Genomic DNA, 21,098 nt, shown 5'->3' with positions numbered 1-21,098 from the left:
AACCGACAACAGAACCAAACAGATTCCAAAAGCGCGCGCACGTCAGCGGAAATCGTTTGTATGGTTAGAAAAAATACAAAAAGCAGAAAACAAATAGGAAAATAGCGAAGCTCGCGCTCTCGAACAATGGTTGTTGCTGTTGCCGCTGCCGACGTCGTTGAAAGCAACAGTAGCAGTAGCGGGGTCGACGACAGCACTGGTACCACTGTGTCTCCATCATTTGTTGGTGCTACACAAGACACGGTGGTTAATAACAATTATACTGATAAGGACAACACAACAACAAGGGCTGAACAGACGGCGCTAGATGACAGTGTTTCTTGTCTGCCGCATTCAAGGGATACTCAAAAGAACCTGCTTCAGAAGACGTTAAAAATCAACACAAGTGCGGGCGACATTAATAACATCACAAACAACAACATGACGGATGCGGCCAAAGGAACAACCACAACCGAATCGACGGGGTCAATAGAGGCCATTCCCACCAAAAGTGCCGTCAGCCAGCGAAACGTGGATATCAAGATAGAAAGGACCAGCAACATGGAGGCGGCCACCCAACAGCTAACCAAGAAGGTGCTCAAACTAGATCTTGGCGGCAAGAACCTCGACGAATACTCACTTAAATCGCCCAAGTCACCCATAGCTGGTTAGTATTCCCAATTTAAGTATAACAGGAATTAGGTATAACCGTCTGATCGTTCTTTGAAATTTAAATTTCTTGAATTCTTAAAAATACAAAAAGTTGGGTTAATGTTTAATAAATTAGAACTTGTTTGTTTATTTTTTTTTATAATTATTTTGCCGCACGTACTGGTATGAAGTATTTTGCAATTGTTTAGTTAGTACTAGTTTGCTCGTGGCGCTTAGGGGTATACTAGACTCGTCATATTTATTGATCTACGCAAATTGATCTGAGCATGTCCGTCTGTCCGTCCGTATGATCAGCTGGTCAGCTTGAAAAACAACAACAACTTGAATAAAAATAATGAACTCGAATTAAAAACTGAGTAGGACCTAAAGTATATACAAAGCTTTTATGATATAAACTGAATGATGAGACATGATATCAACCAAATAAATAAGCTAAACCAAAAATGAATATAAAAACAGTTACTAACCGTTAAAACGGATAATTTCACTGATCCATTAAAAATTGAATATTTTAATTTAAATAATATTTTATTTTAAAGGTCAATCACATCAGGGTTTGTGTGCAATCTCAAAACTTTGTCACTATCTGCTTGGATATCTCCATCTCTCTCGCATTCCATTTGCTCAATAAGGGGCATCTCCTAGTTTAATCAAACAATTTGTCAAATTTACTTACCCATTACTATTCCATTATTATTGAAATCCACGTAGTCACTAAGCGAACCAAGATTGTGGGTGTGTGAATAATATAAAATATATACTTTACGTTTAATAGCAACAAAGACAGCCATTCAGGTCACTGAACCCTATGTTCAATAAAGTTAGTATCAGCGTATAAAACGCTATTTTAGGGTCATTATGCAAAATCAACCCATTCGCCACGCTTCAACATAAAATGTCCACGTGGGCTAGTTTATATTTTGATGAAACGTGTGAGATCTGTACACATTAGGCAGTAAATACAAAAGTCAAATTTGAAAAAATTGGTCTTCACAATATTTGTATCAAAACTTTTGAATGTTGAAGTTTCGATCGTCACTAGTGCTTTACCTTGCTAGTAAGTGTTATTTTTATCCGATTTATACCTTTAAAACAATTATTAAACTAAGTTGCCAAACAACATATAAACATTCATATGTATATCCGATGGACATGACTAAATTGTTTAGCCTTTTGATCGAGCTTATAAGTAGTACATAAAGAAAACGAAACTATAAATTTTGGTAAATATTTGAATATGTTTTTCAAAGATTACTATTAAATATTATGCTTGAAACAAAAAAGTTGAAATTATAAATGTCTTTGCATGGTTTTAAAAACCGGGAACTCTATTTTATTGTAGTCCTATACAATACTCACCATGAATACTCACCATGAATCACTACGAATCTTAATATTTCAATACGAAATTGTGTGTTCTTCAATCAATACTTTAATAATTTTGCATCTGTTACATTATATTTTTATTAAATTACGGGTTGGTTATACAATTTCCTTGAAAATTCGCCTCTCTAATAGGTACCTTATCAGGAAGGCTATTGCGTTTGCCCTCTTTTTTGTTTATTCAATCACCCATTTCCCTGTACATACGTCGAATGCTTGCGCCAGTAATCTGACCTTACTTCCAGAATAATTCTCCTTGTGGAACTCTTCTTATCGCATTTATTCATTATTTCGATTGCTTTCTGTTTACTGTTTATGGCTCGCTCACTTTATTATGAATTGTCTTTTATTTATATATATATATATTTTGTTTGTTCCCAGCACGGTTGCCGCATCAAACGTCGATAACGTCATCGGTGGATGTAGAGGACAGGAAGACACTACGAGAGGCCTTATACCAGGGTATATTTCATCGGCACCGCCGTACTATTTTTGCCGTGGGCAGTTTTCTGCGTATGCTGCGCAGCCGTAACTCACAATACAATACAATACGCAGCTCTTCGGAAGGCGAGGACATCGATGAGGTTAGATAAGACCTAAATATGAACCCTATGTATGATCCCACGCCCATTCCGAACATCTCCATCAGCAGCCGAAGCATCATCCGCAGGAGTTGGAGCAGTCGCAAGAGCACCTCCAGCCGCCTGGCCAAGAAGTAACGACCATATACGCAACATCGCCATCTGGACAACCGGGACAATCCGATTCGCTTTAGATGTCCCTGCTGCTTGAGTTGAAGTTTCGATTTAATTATTAGCTCATTCGACATCCGCGTATCAATCACTGCTTATTAACAAATATTTTTAAACATCGTGCAACAATGAGACTAGCCACCCGTTGTGTTAGCATGTAGTGAGCCATATTAGTTCCGTATTTAGTATTATTGTTGACGGACTGAGGCCAGACTTCATCATCCTCAGGACACGGAGATGGAAACGAACTTTTCCGAGACTTTGCAGCCTTATCTCGTTCATCGTTTTACCAGATTTTTATATTTAACGTTCTACTTTTAACTTACTTCAAACCAACTTAACTGTATTGCGTTTGCATTGATTCAGCGCCCAGCACTGCACTTCAGCTACTAATTATGAGTTACGAACATTCCATTCGTCTGCTTTAAAAGAAATCCTATAATTAATTTGAAATATACTCTTATATCAATAAGTTATTTTATGATACACAAGTAATTACCCATTTGTAATACTTTGTTTTTTACATTTTTAACTGATAAAGTGAAATAGGTACACTTTTCTTAACGTTTGGTAAATGTTAATTAATTTTTGTTCATCTCAACTACACTCGTTACTCTTAGAGTAAAAAGTTATAATAGATTCAGAGCTAGGGTACTGGAAGCCAACAAGAAAAATCTGAAAATCGACTTTTTTTTTTAATACAAATTTAAAATTATTGTATGTTTTAACACCAATCAATATGATAATTTTTAAAAAATTACTGCTTGAAGAGCATAGCAAGAACTTAATTACTCGTAGATGAGTACACATGTCAATAGATCTCCCAGCACATATCTTTAAATCTACAGCCACACCTATTACACCCGTTACCCATATTGTAAATGAGTAAAACTTTAGTTACTGTCAAAAGTAAGTAAAAGGTAAAAGGAAGCGTTTTCGAACCTATAAAGTACATGTTATAGTATTTGTTTATAGTTCCTGGGATCTCGACGTTCATACGAACTGACAGACATGGACAGATCGACTCGGTTATGGGTCCTGATTAAGACTATATTCACTTAATAGGCTCTGAAACGCTTCCTTGTATGTAACAGGATACTTTTCAGCTAATCTAGTGAGCCCTTTTACTCTACGAGTAACGGGTATAAGAAGTGCATCTTATAAGCTAAATTTGGACAGTGTATTTTACTAAATAAGATCAAAAACAACGAAGTTTTATTCTAGCCGTAGCTAGATTAATATGGCTGCTAGTGCTGATCAAGACATGTAACTTCCTTGTTTTTGATCATAATAGATAAAAACCAAAGAAACAAATTTTTATTAGTCTCCCTTGAACACGATTTGAAAACTATAGAAAACTGCCTGTTCAGCCCATCATACTCGTGCTAATTATAAAACGTTTGTAACTGCACTTTTACATACGCTTCGGCTTGCCGAAGCTAGATTTCCCCGACTTTATAAGATGTTGATTCAAATGAACCAAATCTTAGTTATTAATACAGTAAAATGGCGAAGCGCAAAGTGCTGGGCAGCGAAAAAGTCATAAGATAGTCGACTATCCTAACATGTAATTATAATGTTTTTTTGATTGTTTGTATGTCATATATAAATTGTTAGAATTTGATTTTTCATCGCAATGGGAACAAAACTTATAAAGCCGCATTAGAAAAAATGTTTTTAAACAATGAACATAATGATGTATTGCGTAGAGACCTAATATATATTTAGCTACTATATACGATTTACCCATACATATATGTATATTGATATATTTGAATGAACATGTCCTAGTTATAGAACATACATGATTGTTGTTGTCTCCATTAACATATGAAATGCAATTTATTTTCAGTTGCGATTCCACATATAGAAACACAAATCTATTAAATAATGTTAAACATATATTTTAGAGCTTTTTCATGTTCACGGTACCTTACATATATAGCTAAATCTATTTATTAGGTAGTGGTTTAAGATGATATTTTGTACAGGACAAAGATTCATAATCAATTCATGACACAAAAGACAACAGATATTCGCTAAACCATACCGCCGTTCCGTAGTTTCTCCCCGATTTTATGTCGATTGGATGAACAATAAAAGCTTAACAATTGCTAGTTACTGCTTGAGTTTTGTTTGATTAATAACCAGATGATCCTTTTTGATCTCTCGCCTTACAGTTCCTTAAGAGGCGCGGTTCGAAGCTTATGCGATTTCCGCACCTTTTCGAACGTTAATGCTGACTTATATGTACTATGAGCAACGACTGTGATCAAAGCTGTTGCATGTTGTTAGCCGAATCCAGGCCAAAATATGGTAAGATTAAAGGCTGGCGGAGTCCAGGGATGAGGCAAGGACAAAGGTGCTCCCCAATTTCCACCCAGTGTTGCTAGAAAATCCTGGTGAAGCGTGGTAATAATAAAATTATACAATTAGTTAGTAAAAGAAATCTAGAACCATGGCGACCAACAAAGTTAAAACGTTGTACATTTTATACCAAGTCATTTCCTTTCCGTTACTCCTAGAGTAAAATGTTATAATAGATTCAAGAAAGCGTTTCCGATCCTTTAAACCTTATAACAACGTTATCACAAACACGTGGACGTTGATCTTGCCATGATCGTTTGTTTGGTCGCCATTTCGTTCGTATGATCGTCGAGATCTTGGAAACAATAGGAGCTATACATTCCTAGTTTCCACACACTTTTTCTAGTATAACTTAACTGGTATATCTTATTCGAGGCGTTTATAATTTGAGACTTTTAACTATTCCACATATACATAAGTATTCATTGAAATTTAAAAAGTTTGTAATTGTTTGTAGTACTAGACTTATTATTGAATCATACAAGAAATCCAAATAAATCGTCCTAAAGACCACTTCTGCGTTACTTCTAAATGAAGTTCTAAAGTAATTCAAAGGAATTACGTTGATTACTCACCTTTGATGGAGCAGCGGCCACCACGTAGGAGTTCTCATCGACGGCCTTTTGGATCATGGCCTTCAAGTCAGCCACTTCTCGAAGCTTCTGCGGGGTGACCACCACTTTGTCCTGTGAGATGGGTGACAAAGGTGGAGCCAGCAAGTGCTTCGGCGTCACTATTTGACGGCGCCACTTTATGACAGGTGTTGCAAACGCCGAGACGTAGAGCCACATAATTGCCAACTGCCATCGCATCGTGTTAACGATTAAATGAAAGCTGAAACTTTTGAGATCTAGCTCGCCGGAAAATGTTCGATGTCAGCACTTTCCGCCTGACCTTATGGCGCTTCATCGAAACAAGACAGTTGAATGTGAGAATTTATTATTGTGTTGGCAGTGAACACTCATAGCCGTGTTCTGTAGAAGATTTTTTACATATCTTTCGCTGAAGGTTTGGGGTACAAAACGCGATACATTAAGTTAGGTTTGCTGTAAACTTAATAAATGAACATATTAAGCCATAATGACATATGTCTTCTAGGGATTCGCCTCTTCCCCAGGCGCATCCTGCGGCTCATCCTTGATATGCACATCATCGTCCTCCTGGTCCTCTTTACTGTTTTCGTGGAGCAAAACATATTCGCGTGAACTGAATCCGAATTTAATGACGTCCTTCTCCATTAGCTCGTAGTACTTCCGCGCATCGATCTTCTTGTTGTTAAGAAACGTTCCGTTGGCTGAATCCAGATCGATAAGGTACAATCGCACGCGTTTCCCGTGGCTGCCATCTTCCCGCTCGAAGGGCACCAGTCGATATTGAAGGGCGGCGTGTTGTTTAGAGCAACTAGGATGATCCACTGCCAGATCGACCACTTTTCGATCGCGTCCAACCAGAAAGCAACTCTGCCGATGAATGTGCAGCGTGGGCAATGCTGTTTCGCCCTTGAACGGGTACAATCTCCAGCGGCGTTTAGGCTTGCGTGCCTCCGGAGGCTCCGAGTATTTAACAACCACACCGTTTAACTTATTGGTGTCCTCTGTTAGCGCACCACTCAATCCGAAGTTGGGCTTTTCCTTGTCCACCGGCACGTCATTTTCGGCTGGCACTTTTTCATCGACTTCCTTTCCCCAATCATAGTGATCATCCTCATTCTTGTTGCGATTGTCGTGACGCTGATTTCGCTGGCGTCTCTGGCCAATATCTCGCCCGCCGTGGTGGCCCCGAACTCGTGGACTTTGACTACGGCTGGAAAAGAAGGAATTTTTTTGCCATTCAGAGGTTGGACAAACATTATTGCTACACTGCCTTAAAATTGAACTAATTTTAAAATTTGTTGTATTAAGGATTGCATTATATCTTACTAATTGCACTGAACTAGCATTGATGAAAAGTAAACTCATTGCCCTTTAGATTTAGTACAACGGAGCAGTTTCTATAGCAAGAAATATAACTATGTATTTAAATGTTCATTAGTAGTCAAGTTAAAGAAAAGGTTTGTATTTTTGACAGACTTTATGGGAATTAAGTTAAAGTCCGTTTATGTGAAATGGTTAAACTTCGATACTGATGCAAAAATATAGTGGAGTTCGATTTTCTAGTAAGATATGGAATGAATGTTAACTTATTAGGTCTTAATACAGAAGATTAGGGGAAACCTACCGAACTGGCCGCCTTTCTGGAGACCTCCGCTGGCGATCACGCTCCCGATTTTTGCGCTCGCTGCTCTTTGAACGATGCCGCTGAGCAGGGGATCGCTGCCAGCGCTCCTTGCTGGACTGCACGTTATAGTCCCGCTCACGGTTTCGCTCACGGTCCCTATCCCGCTCCCGCTCGCTACGGTCCCTTGAGCGACTCCGGCTGTTCCGGCGCTGCCTTATACTGTTGCGATGGGAGCTGCTGCGTTCCGGACTGTCCCACTTAGAGCGCTGCTCATGTACGTCCTCCGTCGGCTTTGCTAACTGTTTGGGGCGTTTCTCCTGCGGATCAGGGGAGTCCCTCGGTCGCCTACCGGACCTCTGCTGCTTCCTGTTGGGCGACAGGGTGCTGTGATTCGATTTCTTGCTTTCTTTGGAGGAATCTGATGAACTGGAGGAGTCGCGGGCCGCCCTTTGCTTGGCTTTCTTCACTTTGAGTAAGTTGCGTTCGCTCATTTTACTGTCCCCCTCGTCACAGAGGCGTTGGTCTTCCTGTTCGCGCTCCTTGTTGCGTCGCTTGCTCATTTCCGGATGATGCACTTTGAATTTCAGAAATCGATGGAAAAACAAATCAAAAATTAAAAAATGGCTCTTTTCTGATACAGTCAGCTGTTAGAACGAGTATGACCAAAGGGAAAACAATAACAAAATACCAAATATGGAGTTTCCTATCGAGTTGGCAGTTACACACATACGTATATCGATTACTCAGAAAATGCGTTTACGCTTGAAAAACGTATTCTAATAAAAATAACGATTACCGGGTGTTTCTCTGCACACAAGGGCACCTTTTTCGTTCAAGCAAGTTTCGGGGGTTTCGTTATCTCTTTCTAGCCCACGTACTTGCACTTCTTGCGAACAAAAAGTTTATAAATCACCACAAGTTTACGCAAAGCAGGACCATATTATAAGCACAGCTCATAATACCATACCATTTCATGCCAACTGCCGCTCAAAATACATGTGCACTTGCGCTTACACACGCAATAAGCAGTTCGCGATAAGGTGTTCAAAAGTTGTGTCTGTTCGCTGGTCGCACCTGGTCACACAGCCAAAAAGCCGTGCGAAAATCGAGAAATTCATAAAACCCGGAGGACATGCAGTGGTAATTGCGGTGTAATCCTCCTGACCGCCATGCTGTTGTGCTGTGCGGATTGTAGCGGCGTTTGTCATTAGCAGCAGCTGTTGCAGTTGCTTCCCGCACAAGAGTGCGAGAAGGATAGTCACGATGACACCCTTTGATGACTTTGTCTATCTGATCAATCATGTGCTGCTGGGCGAGGAGCCGGTAAGTGGGCTATACATGCGGCCAATCCCATTCAGTACTCACCAGACATGCACTTTCGGCCTTCTGTAGACCATCGAAGACTTCATACTGCTGGTGGGCACCCTGGTGGCGTTTATAGCCTTTATCCTTTGGTGCTGCTTCCCCATACAACCGAAGGTATGTTCATTAGGCAATACGAAAGTGACGTTTTCCAGATTTGTACTTCTCCAGCAGGAGCGCGGCCCCCATCGCCAATTCACCTGCAAGATTATTCAGAATCCCATTAAGGCCTTCGACGCCTCAACCAGCACCGACGACGCACCCATTCCGGGAGGTGGCTCCGGTGGTGGAATCGGCAGCTCCATGTCGAACATGCAGTACAATGGCAGCAGTGGCAGCGGAAGTTATAGCAAGAATGGCACTGTTGCCATGCACAATTACTACGTTAAGAACGGTCACCATTGCTGCACCTAAAAATGGGCATCGGCATGCCTAGCGATTGTACATGTCCTGCGCTGGACAGGGTGTTATGTTTTATACACGCCGCCTTTAGTTACCATTTACTGAGCACAGCCATCCGTATGCGGAGGCATATCGATTGAGCTTTGTGCCAATGGGTTGACAGGTTGTTATTTTTAGGAGGCAGCTAAAAGCTGCCAATTCGCATTTGCAGCATATTTGAATTTCTGAATTGTAATTGCTCAGACTGATTTGTTTATGGAACGTAAAAGGGTTGATGAGAGTAAGGAAGAAATGGTGGTACAGGTGGCAAGTCAAGGCCGCGCACGCATACGGTGCAGCCTCTTGGACAAGCCCCTGGAAGTTTCAAAAACTTCCTTGGTATCTATATGTGTTGTATGCATTTGTTGGTTTAACAGATGTAGTATGCGTGTTGTGTAAAAAACAAATGGGTGTATAAACCAATTAATTCTAAGTATTTATTCGTGTAAACCATTCGATTAGTCGCAGAGAAACTCCAAGACACTTGCCAACCCAATGCGTGCAAACAAAAACAAAGCCCTTTATTGAACTTATTTATATTTAGTGATAATGGAGAAATAAAGCCTCTCCTCATATATATACATATGTATTTATATATCTTTAAGATAAATAGTGTACACACCTAGATACACACCAATTAATTAGCATAGGTATCGTTCCATGAATTTTGCATATTTGATGTGTATTAAGGTGTAATTGATCTCATTCAATGATATTATTTGTGATGTAACAACTTCAAGGTAATTCAAATTATTCTCCAATGCGAATGTTTTGTAAATCCCCCTGGATGAAACTAAAACCTAACTCCAAACCGCCACACAATTATCTCTGTTTTATTTTTATTCTGGCTTCAGAATCGAATCAAATGGCCCCTAGAAAGTCTCGCTAAAAGTTTGAACGATCATTAAATAAGAAAGGAAGATTCGGTAAAAATGTTCTTAGAGTATATTTATAAATTAATAACAGTGGGATCAAGGATAATAGATAAAGTTAACAAGTAGTTCCTACAGCGCTCAGTATGAACATATGATAGCGCGGAATATCAACAGAATGTTGTGTGTGCTTACGATTTCCTTTTCAGCGTGTTTGCGGCCCTGGGCGTAATGGGTGAATATCATGGGCTCTTCCGGATAAGCGTGTAATATGCTCTTAACTGCTAGTATCTCGTTTTGTGCTTTGGTAACGGTTTAAATATTTGTAGGACGTACTACGGCTATGGGATGTACTCAGAGTCATATATACAACGCGAAATAAATAGAAATTACTGATGGAAACATCGTCGTCTAAACTTAAAGACAGTCTTAGGCAATAATTAAATCGTAAAGTAGGGCAAGAAATACAGGGTGTAGTAGACACTCTGATTCCTGGTTGAGTATTAAAATGATAATTACAAAGTACAGCCAAGTCATCAAATTCGGGTACTTATCATTTAAAATATTCAAACTTTTTCAGATAGAATAGTAGTTCCTAAACGTAATTACACGCAAATTCAGGCCTGTAAATAGGCTTTTGTGATGGTGATAAGCTCTTGGTGCCAGCACCAAAAACTGTGTGCAAGGGTGATTTTCTCCGCATCTCTGGTTTTCCACGTCTAATTTTCGTGCATCACTAGCTGCTGCAATCTCTGGGAAAGAAGACATTCATCTCGATGAGGATCTGTAGAACAATAAATACTCCGTAGACCGTGAAGAGGGCTACGCCCACTCGCTTCGTAAGCCGATATCCACTGAAACTGAGAATTATGAACAGCGCCACAGTGGATATGATCAAGATCAGGATGTTATATTCGATGCCCTGGGTGCCAACCTGCTGGGGCTCCCCAGTTCCGTAGTGTATGCAGTTTTTGATGAACCAAGGCACTCCAAGGGACAGCAAGATGGCCAAGGAATTGGCACCCAGCGAATTGGAAACTCCAATGCCATTTTCCCCTATAAATTGCAGAACGTAATACAATTAGTTATAAATAGTTTTAAATAGTTTTAATAGCGTTTTTATGACTTCGGGAATATCAGGTAGAAGGAAGTGTTTCCCACTAAGTAAACATATTCGTGATCAGGATCACTAGCCGAGTCGATTTGGTTTTGATTTCCATTTTATAATACTATTTTTCTTTTCTCTTTTATAGTTGTTTTGTTCATTTGTGTCGACCAGCCCTGCGCTAGTAGAGCTAAATCTAGTTAAACAGCAATAATTGTCCAAATACTTCATATTCATGTATTAGGTATATGAATATTTAGAAACTACTGATACATTTTGATTTTCAGTCGTACGTATGTCGTGGGCAGTCTGGAAAATAGTCGCTTTCTTGCTTCCAAATCTCATACAATGAATTGATCGAGTGTTTGCAACGCAGTAACGGAGACATTTGCCACCATATAAGATAACCTGCCTAAGAAGTCATTGGGAAGAAGGAAATCAGTTGAAGCGGCACTTACCATTCCTAAGGGAAATAAGACTGGAGACGGCTTCCGGCATGGTAGAGCCAGCAGCCAGGAAGGTCAGACCCATCACAATGGTGGGCACATGGATGGCCACACCAAAGGCAGTCAGCATCCAGACAATTAGGTAGGCGTTTCCGCCAATGCAAAGGATGCACATGATAAAAGATAATGGGTACAGCCGGCGGTACTTCATCGGGTGCGGGATCAGCAGGGATAGCGTGAACTTGATGGGAAAGACGAAGACCCACCAGAACTGCATCCAACCGGAGGCGTCACGCGGGTAAGCGTATATGCTCTCGGGCATACCGTCAGCGTCGTCGTCCTCGTCGTTCACTGGAATCGATACACTGTTTATAGGGTCGGAATCTATTTTATGGGAATAATCGCAGCTTACGGTGCTTGGGGTGTGTGAGGTTGGCGGTGGAAGACATGGACGAGGTGTTTTCGGGAAGATTGACCACAAAGAGGCCATCGCCGGACAGGGGATCCTTTTTGAGCGGCAGCTGCGCCTTGGCACTGTTCTCTGGGGGCTCCGTTAGGTCTGAAATACATGATTTAAAGAATTTATAGTTATTACTAAAAGAGCAGGCTTCAAATTTCCCTAGACCAACATACCGTATCGCGTGGAGAAGCAGCAGTTCATACGATCCTCGATAAACACCCGGATGGCGGGCATGAACTTGTTGTTGTTGAACGTGATAAGGTAGTAAAGCACTAGGAATCCCATCATGATACAGGACTCCGTAAAACTAATGCTTCCGCCCCAGGCCAGGACCAGCAGGATAATCGTGTTGAAGATATAAATGAAGCAGTCGCGAGCTATGGGCCACCAGTCCAGTTGCACCGGCTAAAATGAAATATAAAATTTGTCACGAGCGTCTTGGCCATATGAAATCAACATACATAGCTGCCCCTGCTTTAAAAAATCAACTGCACATATGCTCGGTGTAATTCACTTTAATCAACCTAATAATCCACATAGCTGTGGATTAATGTGTAATACATATACAAATAATATAATACGATACCAAGAAAGCGCTCTTCGCCATTCGAACTATACCAAAATCCGAGTAAACGTCTCTCACCCCTGGGGACAGGTCCATTGGAAAGCGTTTCACTATCTGCTTTTTATCAATAACCTCAAAGGACAAGGATACGCACAAGCCGAGCCTACTAAGTGAATATTCCGACTAGGTCAGTGATCCTATTCAAGGACAATATGTATCCTTATACTATGTACTATTACATACTTTTCATCGAATCTGGATACCCCCTGTTACCCATCATATAAGCACTCCGCAAGAACTAGTAAACAGTCTCCAGGCCACATTTTAAGCGGGACACCATTACCTTGTTCAGATAGCTTACATTTGTGTTGGAAAGCAGTAAATAAGCTGGCCCTTACCTTATCAATGGCGAGCGCAGCTAGTCCGGCCACTCCCAGCGTGTTGAACATCAGCGAACCGATAATCGTTCCCAGACCCATATCTGACTCCAGAATCAACGTGCTGATCGTGTTCGTGAAGAACTCGGGCATGGAGGTAGCCGTGGCCATGAAGGTGGCCGCTGCGACGTCCTTCGAAAGGTGCAAGTCCTCGCAGATGCACTCCACCGTCGGCAGGAAGTAGTCGTTGCAGATGATGGCCAGCAGGATAAAGAAGTAGACTGCAGCGAAGACGTGCAGCACCACCCATCCTTGGCGAAGTTGCTCCACTGAAGATTGAAAAAAAAATATTGGAGTAACCATGTGTAATCGATCTCAGCCCAAGTAAAAGGTTCCACGTCGGGCAATTCGCTGCTCATTTGCGAAACTTTATTTTCGCTTTGAAAGTTACGGCTCAGCGATTTCTCAACGCTGTCCGAGCAATAAATTTCGTGAATATCTCCCTTAAAATAGAATAGTCCCAAAATGAATCCCAAAGGAGCATTCGAGCCCACAATTTTAAACAGTTCATCTAGCAAGAGTGCGAATTCGGAATATGTGCATTTTGTCACATTTTGTGTCAATGTGATGCACAAGTGATATCAGATGTATTATCATCGGTAATAATTATTTGCCCAATATAGTATGTAAGTATGTACATTTTATATTATGTCTTTTCATTGAGAAAAGATACTTTAAATTGAAAGCATCGTTATAAGTACTTCTGTATTTGCCAACAATTCCGCAACTGAGTAGCCCAAAAACCCGAATATTTCAAATTTCATGTTTCTACAAAATATACAAAAAAAAAATGTCTTGATATACCACACATATGTACATATAGGAATAGAAACCAAATCGGACTTTTAAAAAATAAAAGCCTTTAAAAAAATGTATAAAAAATTTGAAATTAATGCACAAGAAACGTTTCGAAAGCGAAGTCTAGGGGCTTTCCAAAAGAAAACGCTACAAATAGCTGATAAGCCGAAATATTTAATTTTTGACCACGCACAAGTGGCATCCGCACACTTCACAGATTCAATCAAATACACATGGCAACAGGTAGTGGATTAGATACGGATACTCAATCGATCTCCGTCATTTCTTAAATTTAGCCTATCAAACAGCTTTGTGTTCGGTGTGGGACACCGTAAAGCAGCGAAATCTTATCGTGGTTTCCATTAAAATCTAGACCCGTTCGCTGGAGATATCGCCATCTGAATGTAAGTGCTTTAGATTACCATTGCTGACGATAAAAGAGCGTTCCCCAAGTGCTGTCCTGTGTCCGGTTGTCCGTAACTCCAGTGGGTACTATATATGATGACGCCTCTACAAACAGACTATGCGGCATACCTGATTTATTGGCTATTGAATCGGCCCTTATCGCCGCAGCTGATATCGCTGAAGCAGGAAAGACATTGAAAAACGATACCGGGCAGGGCGGATAGCGGACAACGGACAACGGACATCGTCCACGGACAAGTTCAAGTTCAGTCCAAAATCTATTTATGGCGCACACATTTTTCGCGCATTTGGGTTACGGTTACGGTTACGGTTATCTGTGCGTGTGACGGAACTAAACTTACCCGTAAACAGGTCGGCGAACTCGTCCATCGGAGATCCTTCATCCTCGCCAGGACATGTGGCGCGTGGCAGGATGTCCAGCAGAAGCTGCTCATCAAAATAGCGCAGGGAGACCTCAAAAAAACTGCTTGCGTTGCCAGTTGCTGCTGGAAAAACAAAACAAACCAAAAAACAGGCAATCAAACTAGTATTCATCAGGGACTCGAGATGCATATCTCTGTGGCCTGACTTTTTCCAGTTTAATGGAAAATTCGTTCGACGATAAGATTACGGAGAAATCAATTGAAAGCCGCACTATTATCACAATCAAAATCGCATGTTGTGATACAATTCTAGAATAAGGCCTTTTACCAGTTTATTAAGTCTTAAAACAATGTGTTTAAAAATTAAATAAAGAGATATTTAGGGGTTGTTAATGATTGCCCAGTGGTTTCTTATTTCTCGTTATAGCCGAATATACATTTTTAAGGATTTTTCTTTGACGAGTTTATCTGTTCGTTTCTTTTTCATAGCAACGTAGCTGAAGGAAAATTGCGGAAAATAGTTGTTATGTCACTTACAATATTTATTAATGGCCATATCTCTATATAGTTTTTATAGTACAGATCATCTGTACATAAATATCACTTAGAACCACTTGATAAACCAAATTGCAGAAGTCTAGAAAACCATACAAATATCAATCATCCAACTAAAAAACAAGATTTTAACGTTTCTTTGCGTAGAAAGCGTTTGTTTTCTTTACTTGTTTATTTGGCGTTTTGTAAAAAACCTTGTTTTCAAAAGGAGATATAGATATTTTATATCTGAATGAATTATCATCATTTTTGTATTACAAATAAAGGAAGGTAATCGACTTCGCCGCGCTGGATTTGAAAACTTCAGCTACAAGACTAGATTTTATTCAGATTGATGTCCAAATCAAAACTAGTTATGTGTAATAATTTAGCTTCGTAGATTTCCATTGAACGTTTCAAAAGTTAAATTGAATCTGCCATTGCGACTCTTAACTCAGCTGGTTAGAGGTGATTTTGATTGTTTAAAAGCAGGGCATAATAAGTAAACTATTGTGCAGCTATTCATAGAAAGTTACTAATCTACTGCGTACAGATTGGATGGTTTATATTAGCTTTAGAGTTAGTCATTGCGTTTTCCGACGATTATGATTCCATTATAATATCTGCAGTTCACACGAAACGCCCAAGCAAAATAATAACGCTCCGTTCAGACTCGTGGTCAGATAATCAATTATATAGCCGTGGGGCCAAGTGGCGGGTAAATGCCGCCAATACTAACGAATGCGCCTCAGGCTTGATTGATATTTTTTTACAACTCTGTTATTTGTTACTTGATACTCGCTATTTTCTTTGACTTTCAAGAATTGCATTGCGGCCCAAAATAAGTACGACAGTCATGGGCATTCGCTGATGATTTGTTTATGTTTGTCTGGCTTTCAGTGATTGTTTTATGATTCCCGGACGGGGGGTTTCATTATCTTGAGGAAGGGCGAGTTCTCCGTCTGGGTCTAGAGCCTTATCAGCTTTACACCCCCCGGCCAGTAAATGAATTACCAATGTCAGCCGTTATTTTCTGTTTCGTTTTCACTTGGTTTTGTTTTTGTATTTATTTTTATTATTATTTTTGAGCCGTTTTGTTGGCCAAGTCCCAGTCGCAGTCCCCTAAACAGTCGTTGCAACAACTTGACCCTATTTTCAAGATGAACTCGATGCTCCAGCCCAGCCACGCTCTCTGGGTTTTCATCACCATGCCATTGTATTGGAGTTCTCGTTGCACTTTTGTATTGCGTGCCAAGAATTGAGGCACCTGCAGCGCAGTAACATCGACGATTGCACGGCAGCAACATGGCGCGACAAGAGCAATAATTGTTTAATTGTTTTCCACCTGCAGTCTCCAGGTCGAAAATGAAACGGCGAAGACAATCGCGGCGAGAAAACAAAGGAAAATAACTCGAAGCAAACATCGGGCGATCTTACATACTCCCTGCATTCAAGCCCAATTGGTCAAATTCACAACCACAGCCAAGGGCACTCATGTCGCGTCCCGTCGAGAAGAAAAGTCTTGGCCGACTGAAAAGCTGATTGGCATTGCATCTGGAATGCACTTGTGGCTGGTCACTGGTCACTAGTCACTAGTCACTAACCACTATCCACAGTCGCAGTCGCAGTCGCAGAACGTGTCTACAGTATCACGGCCCAAAACCCGAACCCGAGCAAACCCGAACCCGAACTCAGCAGACAAACAAGTTTATTGAACTTGTTCGCAGGTGCTGTCAGCTTGAAGCGCACTCGGAAAAATGGGGAAAACTACTGGAGGGGCAGAAAGAAAAAGAGTAGGTGCCACTCTCCACAGGGCTACACTTATTTTTAATTAATTAAAGTTAATGTTTGAGGAAATGCCCCTGTTTAGTAATACGTTAGTTATTGCTTGGAATTTTCCATTTACCCGAGCAGAAGACAGAAGACTCTACGTTTTCCTGAAAGACTTCTAGTCGGTAAGGGCATTGTGAAAGCATTGGAAATCCCCGTAAGCTCGCAGAAAAAGTTTCTCCGAGTGCTGCGCTAAGCTTATGAGATGTACAGGAAAACCCAAGCTCGAGTCAAGTCGAAGGCCCAGTCAAAGTCTAGTTTTATTCCTGAGTGTCAGGCCGACTGGCGGAAATCGGGGAAATTTGTGCACTGCGAGCCGAAAGCCCTCGATGAGGGCTCAACTGGCGGCACCTGTGGGAATCCCCAGAGGTCTAGGCCCGCCCACCTGTTCGCTGGTTGTGGAACACCACACTGCCAAGGCCTTCTGTCTGTTTTGTAATCAAAAATCGGCCGTCTTTCTTTGTCTTGAAACACCACCAGGGCATTCGAATGTAAATGCAATAATTGGAATCAAAGCCAATGCAAATGGAATCAATGCGAAAAGTGCTGGCTAATTGTTGGGTAAACACGATTTATTGGTTCGCTGCCAGTTGTCTGTCCGATGGTAATGGTAATGGTAATGGTATAGTGATTATGCGCCATCACTGGCCAACAAAACTGAGTAATGATAGAAGCGTCGAATGAACTTTGAAAGCTACTTACCCAAAAAATATCTTCTGTTTTATGTGGGACACATGAGTAGCAAGCGAATGGCCATGACATGAAAAGGGAACGTGGTAACAGAATGCGTGAATATGGCGGATCATGGAGAAATTACCCAAAGTACCCAAAATTAAATATTTACTAATCATAAATTTATAATTCCCCAAGGCAACCGCTCCGCGGCGCAATGCATTCCGTGCAATAATCATGAATGTATGTACATACATATGTACATGGATTTGTGTGGAGGATGCATCTCATTCTTTCACATTGGTGGAAGCCTTCTTGCCTCCGGGATCTCAAAAGTGGAAGCGTTGAGGGGCTTGTGGTATGGGCCATGTTGAATGGTGTTGTCCCGCCTTGACGGACGAGTTGTTTATTTGTTTGCGGCGGCAAAACAATGCAAAACAATGCAAAACAATAACGAGCAGCAGCCCTCACAAATAAGTGAATAAAAATAAATTGATAGTAATGCTAAAAACTTAGGCTCAAGACTGGCAAACAAGGAAAAGGGGGGCTGTTGTAAGCGACTATAATTGCTGGCACTTCCCAAATTTGACCGGTGGTTTTATTGCAACCAACGCCGCACGTCACCAGGTCAGAACCACAAATTCCATCTCATCGTTCCGGCGAAAATCGTTATTTGGAATTACCAAACACCTAGTGAGCATATTAATCGCCTCGCACACAGCATTGCATGTGGGCAGCTCTGGCCAGTGGTCAGTGGGTTTTGGGATCTGATTTGCGTTTCCGCGGAATCTGGGAATCTGGGAATCACCTGGACCGGCCCTGCTATCGGTTACCGATTTGAAGAGCCGCCTCCCAGCACAGATCTTTACTATAGCCGATTACGGCGATGATGGTGCTCACACTAAGATCAAGATCATGAATCGACACATTTGTCGGCGTGAAGTTGGTGCTAATGGGTGGGTGGTGAATATGACAAGTTATTCGAATGTTTTTCGGCGGTCTGGTTTATAGTATGCATTCAAACGAATGCTAATAACCAACCCTTTGGCCTAGCCAATTTTAAGTCACTTTTGGTACAATGCCATTAGGTATTCAAGAGTTCTGAAAGGGAATCGAGTAACAATTATAATGGACTCGATACAAACTAAATAACCAGGCCACGAACTGCCTTTAATAGCATCGTGTCGTATACGTAACTAATGCGAATCTCAGTCTCATTCAGCGTTGAGCTCATTAAGCTATCAACTGAATCGCATGCTTAGTTGCCGGGCGTAAATCGCGGGTAACCACATTATGCTGTTCGGATCCTCCGATAAGGGAGTAAAGCACTAGAGCACTAGAGCAAACTACCACTCGTGGATGGCGCATCTTCGAACAAAAAACACCAACCCACAAATGTACTATATGTAAGTGGTTGGGATGGATCCATTTGCGGACATTGGATAAGTGCTACTTGAATGATCGATCGATCATCGATCCATATGTTCGGCAAATGGAACAAATGGAACGAACGGAATCGCTTTGGGGCGACAGGAAGTCTAGATAAGCTAGTGGCTAATGATTAGACAAAGGTCTAAAGCATTTGAGCTAGTGGAGAGCCGGATAAGCCGGCAAATATTTGGTAAATATTTCCTTTTTAAAAGCAAACATTTTAGGGGCCATATTTACCCAGCGCCTAAGTTGCCAAAATAATCGGAATGTAGCCCACCACTGTCTAGCCCTTAACAATCATGATTGCTAGAGCGAGTTAACTTTATTTCAATTTAAAAGACGTTTTTGAACAAATATCGCGCAATGTAAGATTAAAAAACTGTGTCGACAAACAAAGTTTAAATGGCAATTACCTGCTATAACCTTACATTTATGCCAAAAAAAAATGATGTTAATTTCCAGCAAATCATTGAAATCGGCTACTTCCTATGCTACAATAGTTAATAGTCAAACGAAAAGAGGCCCTAAGTAATTTTGTACTACAAAAATACAAAAATACAAGATGCATAAACTATTAATTAAAGATGTATTAAATTATTTACTCTTTTTAGGAACATGCCCTTCCATTTGGTATCTCACCTTTGGCCTGAGTAACCGTCAAAAGGCTTCCACATAATGTAACGCAAAGGCACAGCAACATGACGGCCGTTTTGACCATCTCGGAGTATTGTACTTATGAAATAGAAAACAACTACAGATGAACGAAAAAAAAAAAAAAAATACACGTGCTGCTGGCACTTAGATCGACTTTGAAAACTAATTTAACCGCGCCGAGTTGCGAAAAAAGGAGCACAATGTGTCTGCGCAGCGGAGCGCTCGGACTCGATTCTGTGGCGGAAACCCGAACTTTCGGTTGAGTGTGCTTGGTTTTCGAATTTTCGAATTGTCGAATTTTCGGACTTCCGTTCCCGGTTCGGTTTTGTTCGAGTCGCTACTCGCTGGCAAACTCCAGCAAACCGTTTGGCTAGAATAGTATCGCACAACTAATAAAGTGCGGTTCGCTCGCGCCCGTCTTAATAATAAACAGCGACGTCGACGTCGACGGCGGCGTTGGCAGAGGCAGCAGCAGCAGCAGCAGCGTCGGCAGAGGCAGCAGCGTGCCTTCGAATCGACGGTTTTATAAAGATATCTATATCTCTATGGTACATACGTCTAGTCAAGTCAAGTCAAGTCAGTCGAAAGTCGCTGCCCGTTGCCTGTTTTATGGCCAGTTTTCATTCCTTCTCCTCTGCGATTTACCATATTTAAACCCCTTTCTTTGGCATGATTCATATTCGTTATTCATTTGCCTATCAGTCGTGAAGTACCCCTGATAAGGGAGATCTCGAGTGTAGAGTAAGTGGGTAATCCCCCCAAGTTTTTTCGCTCCGGTATGCCCTTTACTCTCGCTCACTAATTGAAATCTATAATCGATCTATGTATGTATGTATGTATCTATCAAGTATGTTGTTAGATGGTTTTTTTGATTATTACAAATTGAGTTCTAAAACGCGCCTGTAGTATTTAAATATGCGCCTTTGTAAAAAGATTAGATACCGGGTGCTCAACTCAGGTGAGAGACTTTTTTCTAGATTGCACACGAGCGCCACCTGGCGACTGTTAAATGGATTAGTCATGATTTTCTGAGGCCATTGATCATGATCATCATACTCCTAATATGCACTGTTCTCGAAGTTCATGCGGATATAGGTATATACTTTATAGGGTTGGCAACGCTTTCTTCTAGCCCTTATATACTTTCCAACGAATCTAGTAATCTAGTATACCCTTTTCCTCTTTTAGCAAGAGGTAGAGTTCGAATTGGTAAACACCTTTGGTAACATTAAATAAGAATTAAAAATCACACAATAAGATAACAATAAAATATAAAATATGCCTAAAGACAAAACAAGTGTAAGCCAATATTATTGTGTTCGAAAACCAAAAG

At 40.9% G+C, this 21,098-nt stretch overlaps 5 protein-coding genes across 9 annotated transcripts; 2 read left to right on the top strand and 3 right to left on the bottom strand.

Annotated features, from left to right (window-relative positions):
- The first annotated feature begins 1 nt into the window (after position 1).
- LOC122623616 lies at positions 2-4,514 on the top strand. Of its 2 annotated transcripts, none has more exons than XM_043802872.1 (3): positions 2-646; positions 2,416-2,618; positions 2,687-4,514. In XM_043802872.1, exons 1-3 carry the CDS (start codon positions 127-129, stop codon positions 2,807-2,809), a joined length of 846 nt encoding a protein of 281 aa, XP_043658807.1. In that variant the 5' UTR covers positions 2-126; the 3' UTR covers positions 2,810-4,514. The 2 variants fall into 2 exon arrangements, with proteins under 2 accessions (XP_043658807.1, XP_043658806.1); XM_043802871.1 differs by having other exon boundaries at positions 2,684-4,514.
- A 155-nt stretch (positions 4,515-4,669) lies between these two features.
- Positions 4,670-5,975, bottom strand: LOC122623617. Its single transcript, XM_043802873.1, has 2 exons — positions 5,729-5,975; positions 4,670-5,185 (listed from the first exon to the last, which is right to left on the bottom strand). The coding sequence occupies exons 1-2, from the start codon at positions 5,963-5,965 to the stop codon at positions 5,078-5,080; spliced, it is 345 nt and encodes a 114-aa protein (XP_043658808.1). The 5' UTR covers positions 5,966-5,975; the 3' UTR covers positions 4,670-5,077.
- A 100-nt stretch (positions 5,976-6,075) lies between these two features.
- Positions 6,076-8,026, bottom strand: LOC122623615 (FHA domain-containing protein DDL). Its single transcript, XM_043802870.1, has 2 exons — positions 7,371-8,026; positions 6,076-6,956 (listed from the first exon to the last, which is right to left on the bottom strand). The coding sequence occupies exons 1-2, from the start codon at positions 7,928-7,930 to the stop codon at positions 6,248-6,250; spliced, it is 1,269 nt and encodes a 422-aa protein (XP_043658805.1). The 5' UTR covers positions 7,931-8,026; the 3' UTR covers positions 6,076-6,247.
- A 131-nt stretch (positions 8,027-8,157) lies between these two features.
- On the top strand, positions 8,158-9,995 carry LOC122623150. 2 transcript variants are annotated; one of them, XM_043802125.1, is made up of 3 exons: positions 8,158-8,693; positions 8,763-8,849; positions 8,904-9,995. In XM_043802125.1, the coding sequence occupies exons 1-3, from the start codon at positions 8,634-8,636 to the stop codon at positions 9,144-9,146; spliced, it is 390 nt and encodes a 129-aa protein (XP_043658060.1). In that variant the 5' UTR covers positions 8,158-8,633; the 3' UTR covers positions 9,147-9,995. The 2 variants fall into 2 exon arrangements, with proteins under 2 accessions (XP_043658060.1, XP_043658061.1); XM_043802126.1 differs by having other exon boundaries at positions 8,159-8,693; positions 8,907-9,995.
- A 149-nt stretch (positions 9,996-10,144) lies between these two features.
- Positions 10,145-20,136, bottom strand: LOC122623148 (sodium/potassium/calcium exchanger 4). 3 transcript variants are annotated; one of them, XM_043802122.1, is made up of 7 exons: positions 19,751-20,136; positions 14,624-14,767; positions 13,020-13,327; positions 12,230-12,461; positions 12,009-12,155; positions 11,609-11,947; positions 10,145-11,101 (listed from the first exon to the last, which is right to left on the bottom strand). In XM_043802122.1, the coding sequence occupies exons 1-7, from the start codon at positions 19,827-19,829 to the stop codon at positions 10,782-10,784; spliced, it is 1,569 nt and encodes a 522-aa protein (XP_043658057.1). In that variant the 5' UTR covers positions 19,830-20,136; the 3' UTR covers positions 10,145-10,781. The 3 variants fall into 3 exon arrangements, with proteins under 3 accessions (XP_043658057.1, XP_043658058.1, XP_043658059.1); XM_043802123.1 differs by having other exon boundaries at positions 14,624-14,764; XM_043802124.1 differs by lacking the exon at positions 19,751-20,136 and adding an exon at positions 16,616-16,685 and having other exon boundaries at positions 14,624-14,764.
- Between the last annotated feature and the right edge of the window lie 962 nt (positions 20,137-21,098).

This window comes from Drosophila teissieri, chromosome X, assembly GCF_016746235.2.
Source record: "Drosophila teissieri strain GT53w chromosome X, Prin_Dtei_1.1, whole genome shotgun sequence".
Taxonomy (NCBI): domain Eukaryota; kingdom Metazoa; phylum Arthropoda; class Insecta; order Diptera; family Drosophilidae; genus Drosophila; species Drosophila teissieri.
This window is presented reverse-complemented; position numbering and strand designations above follow the sequence as displayed.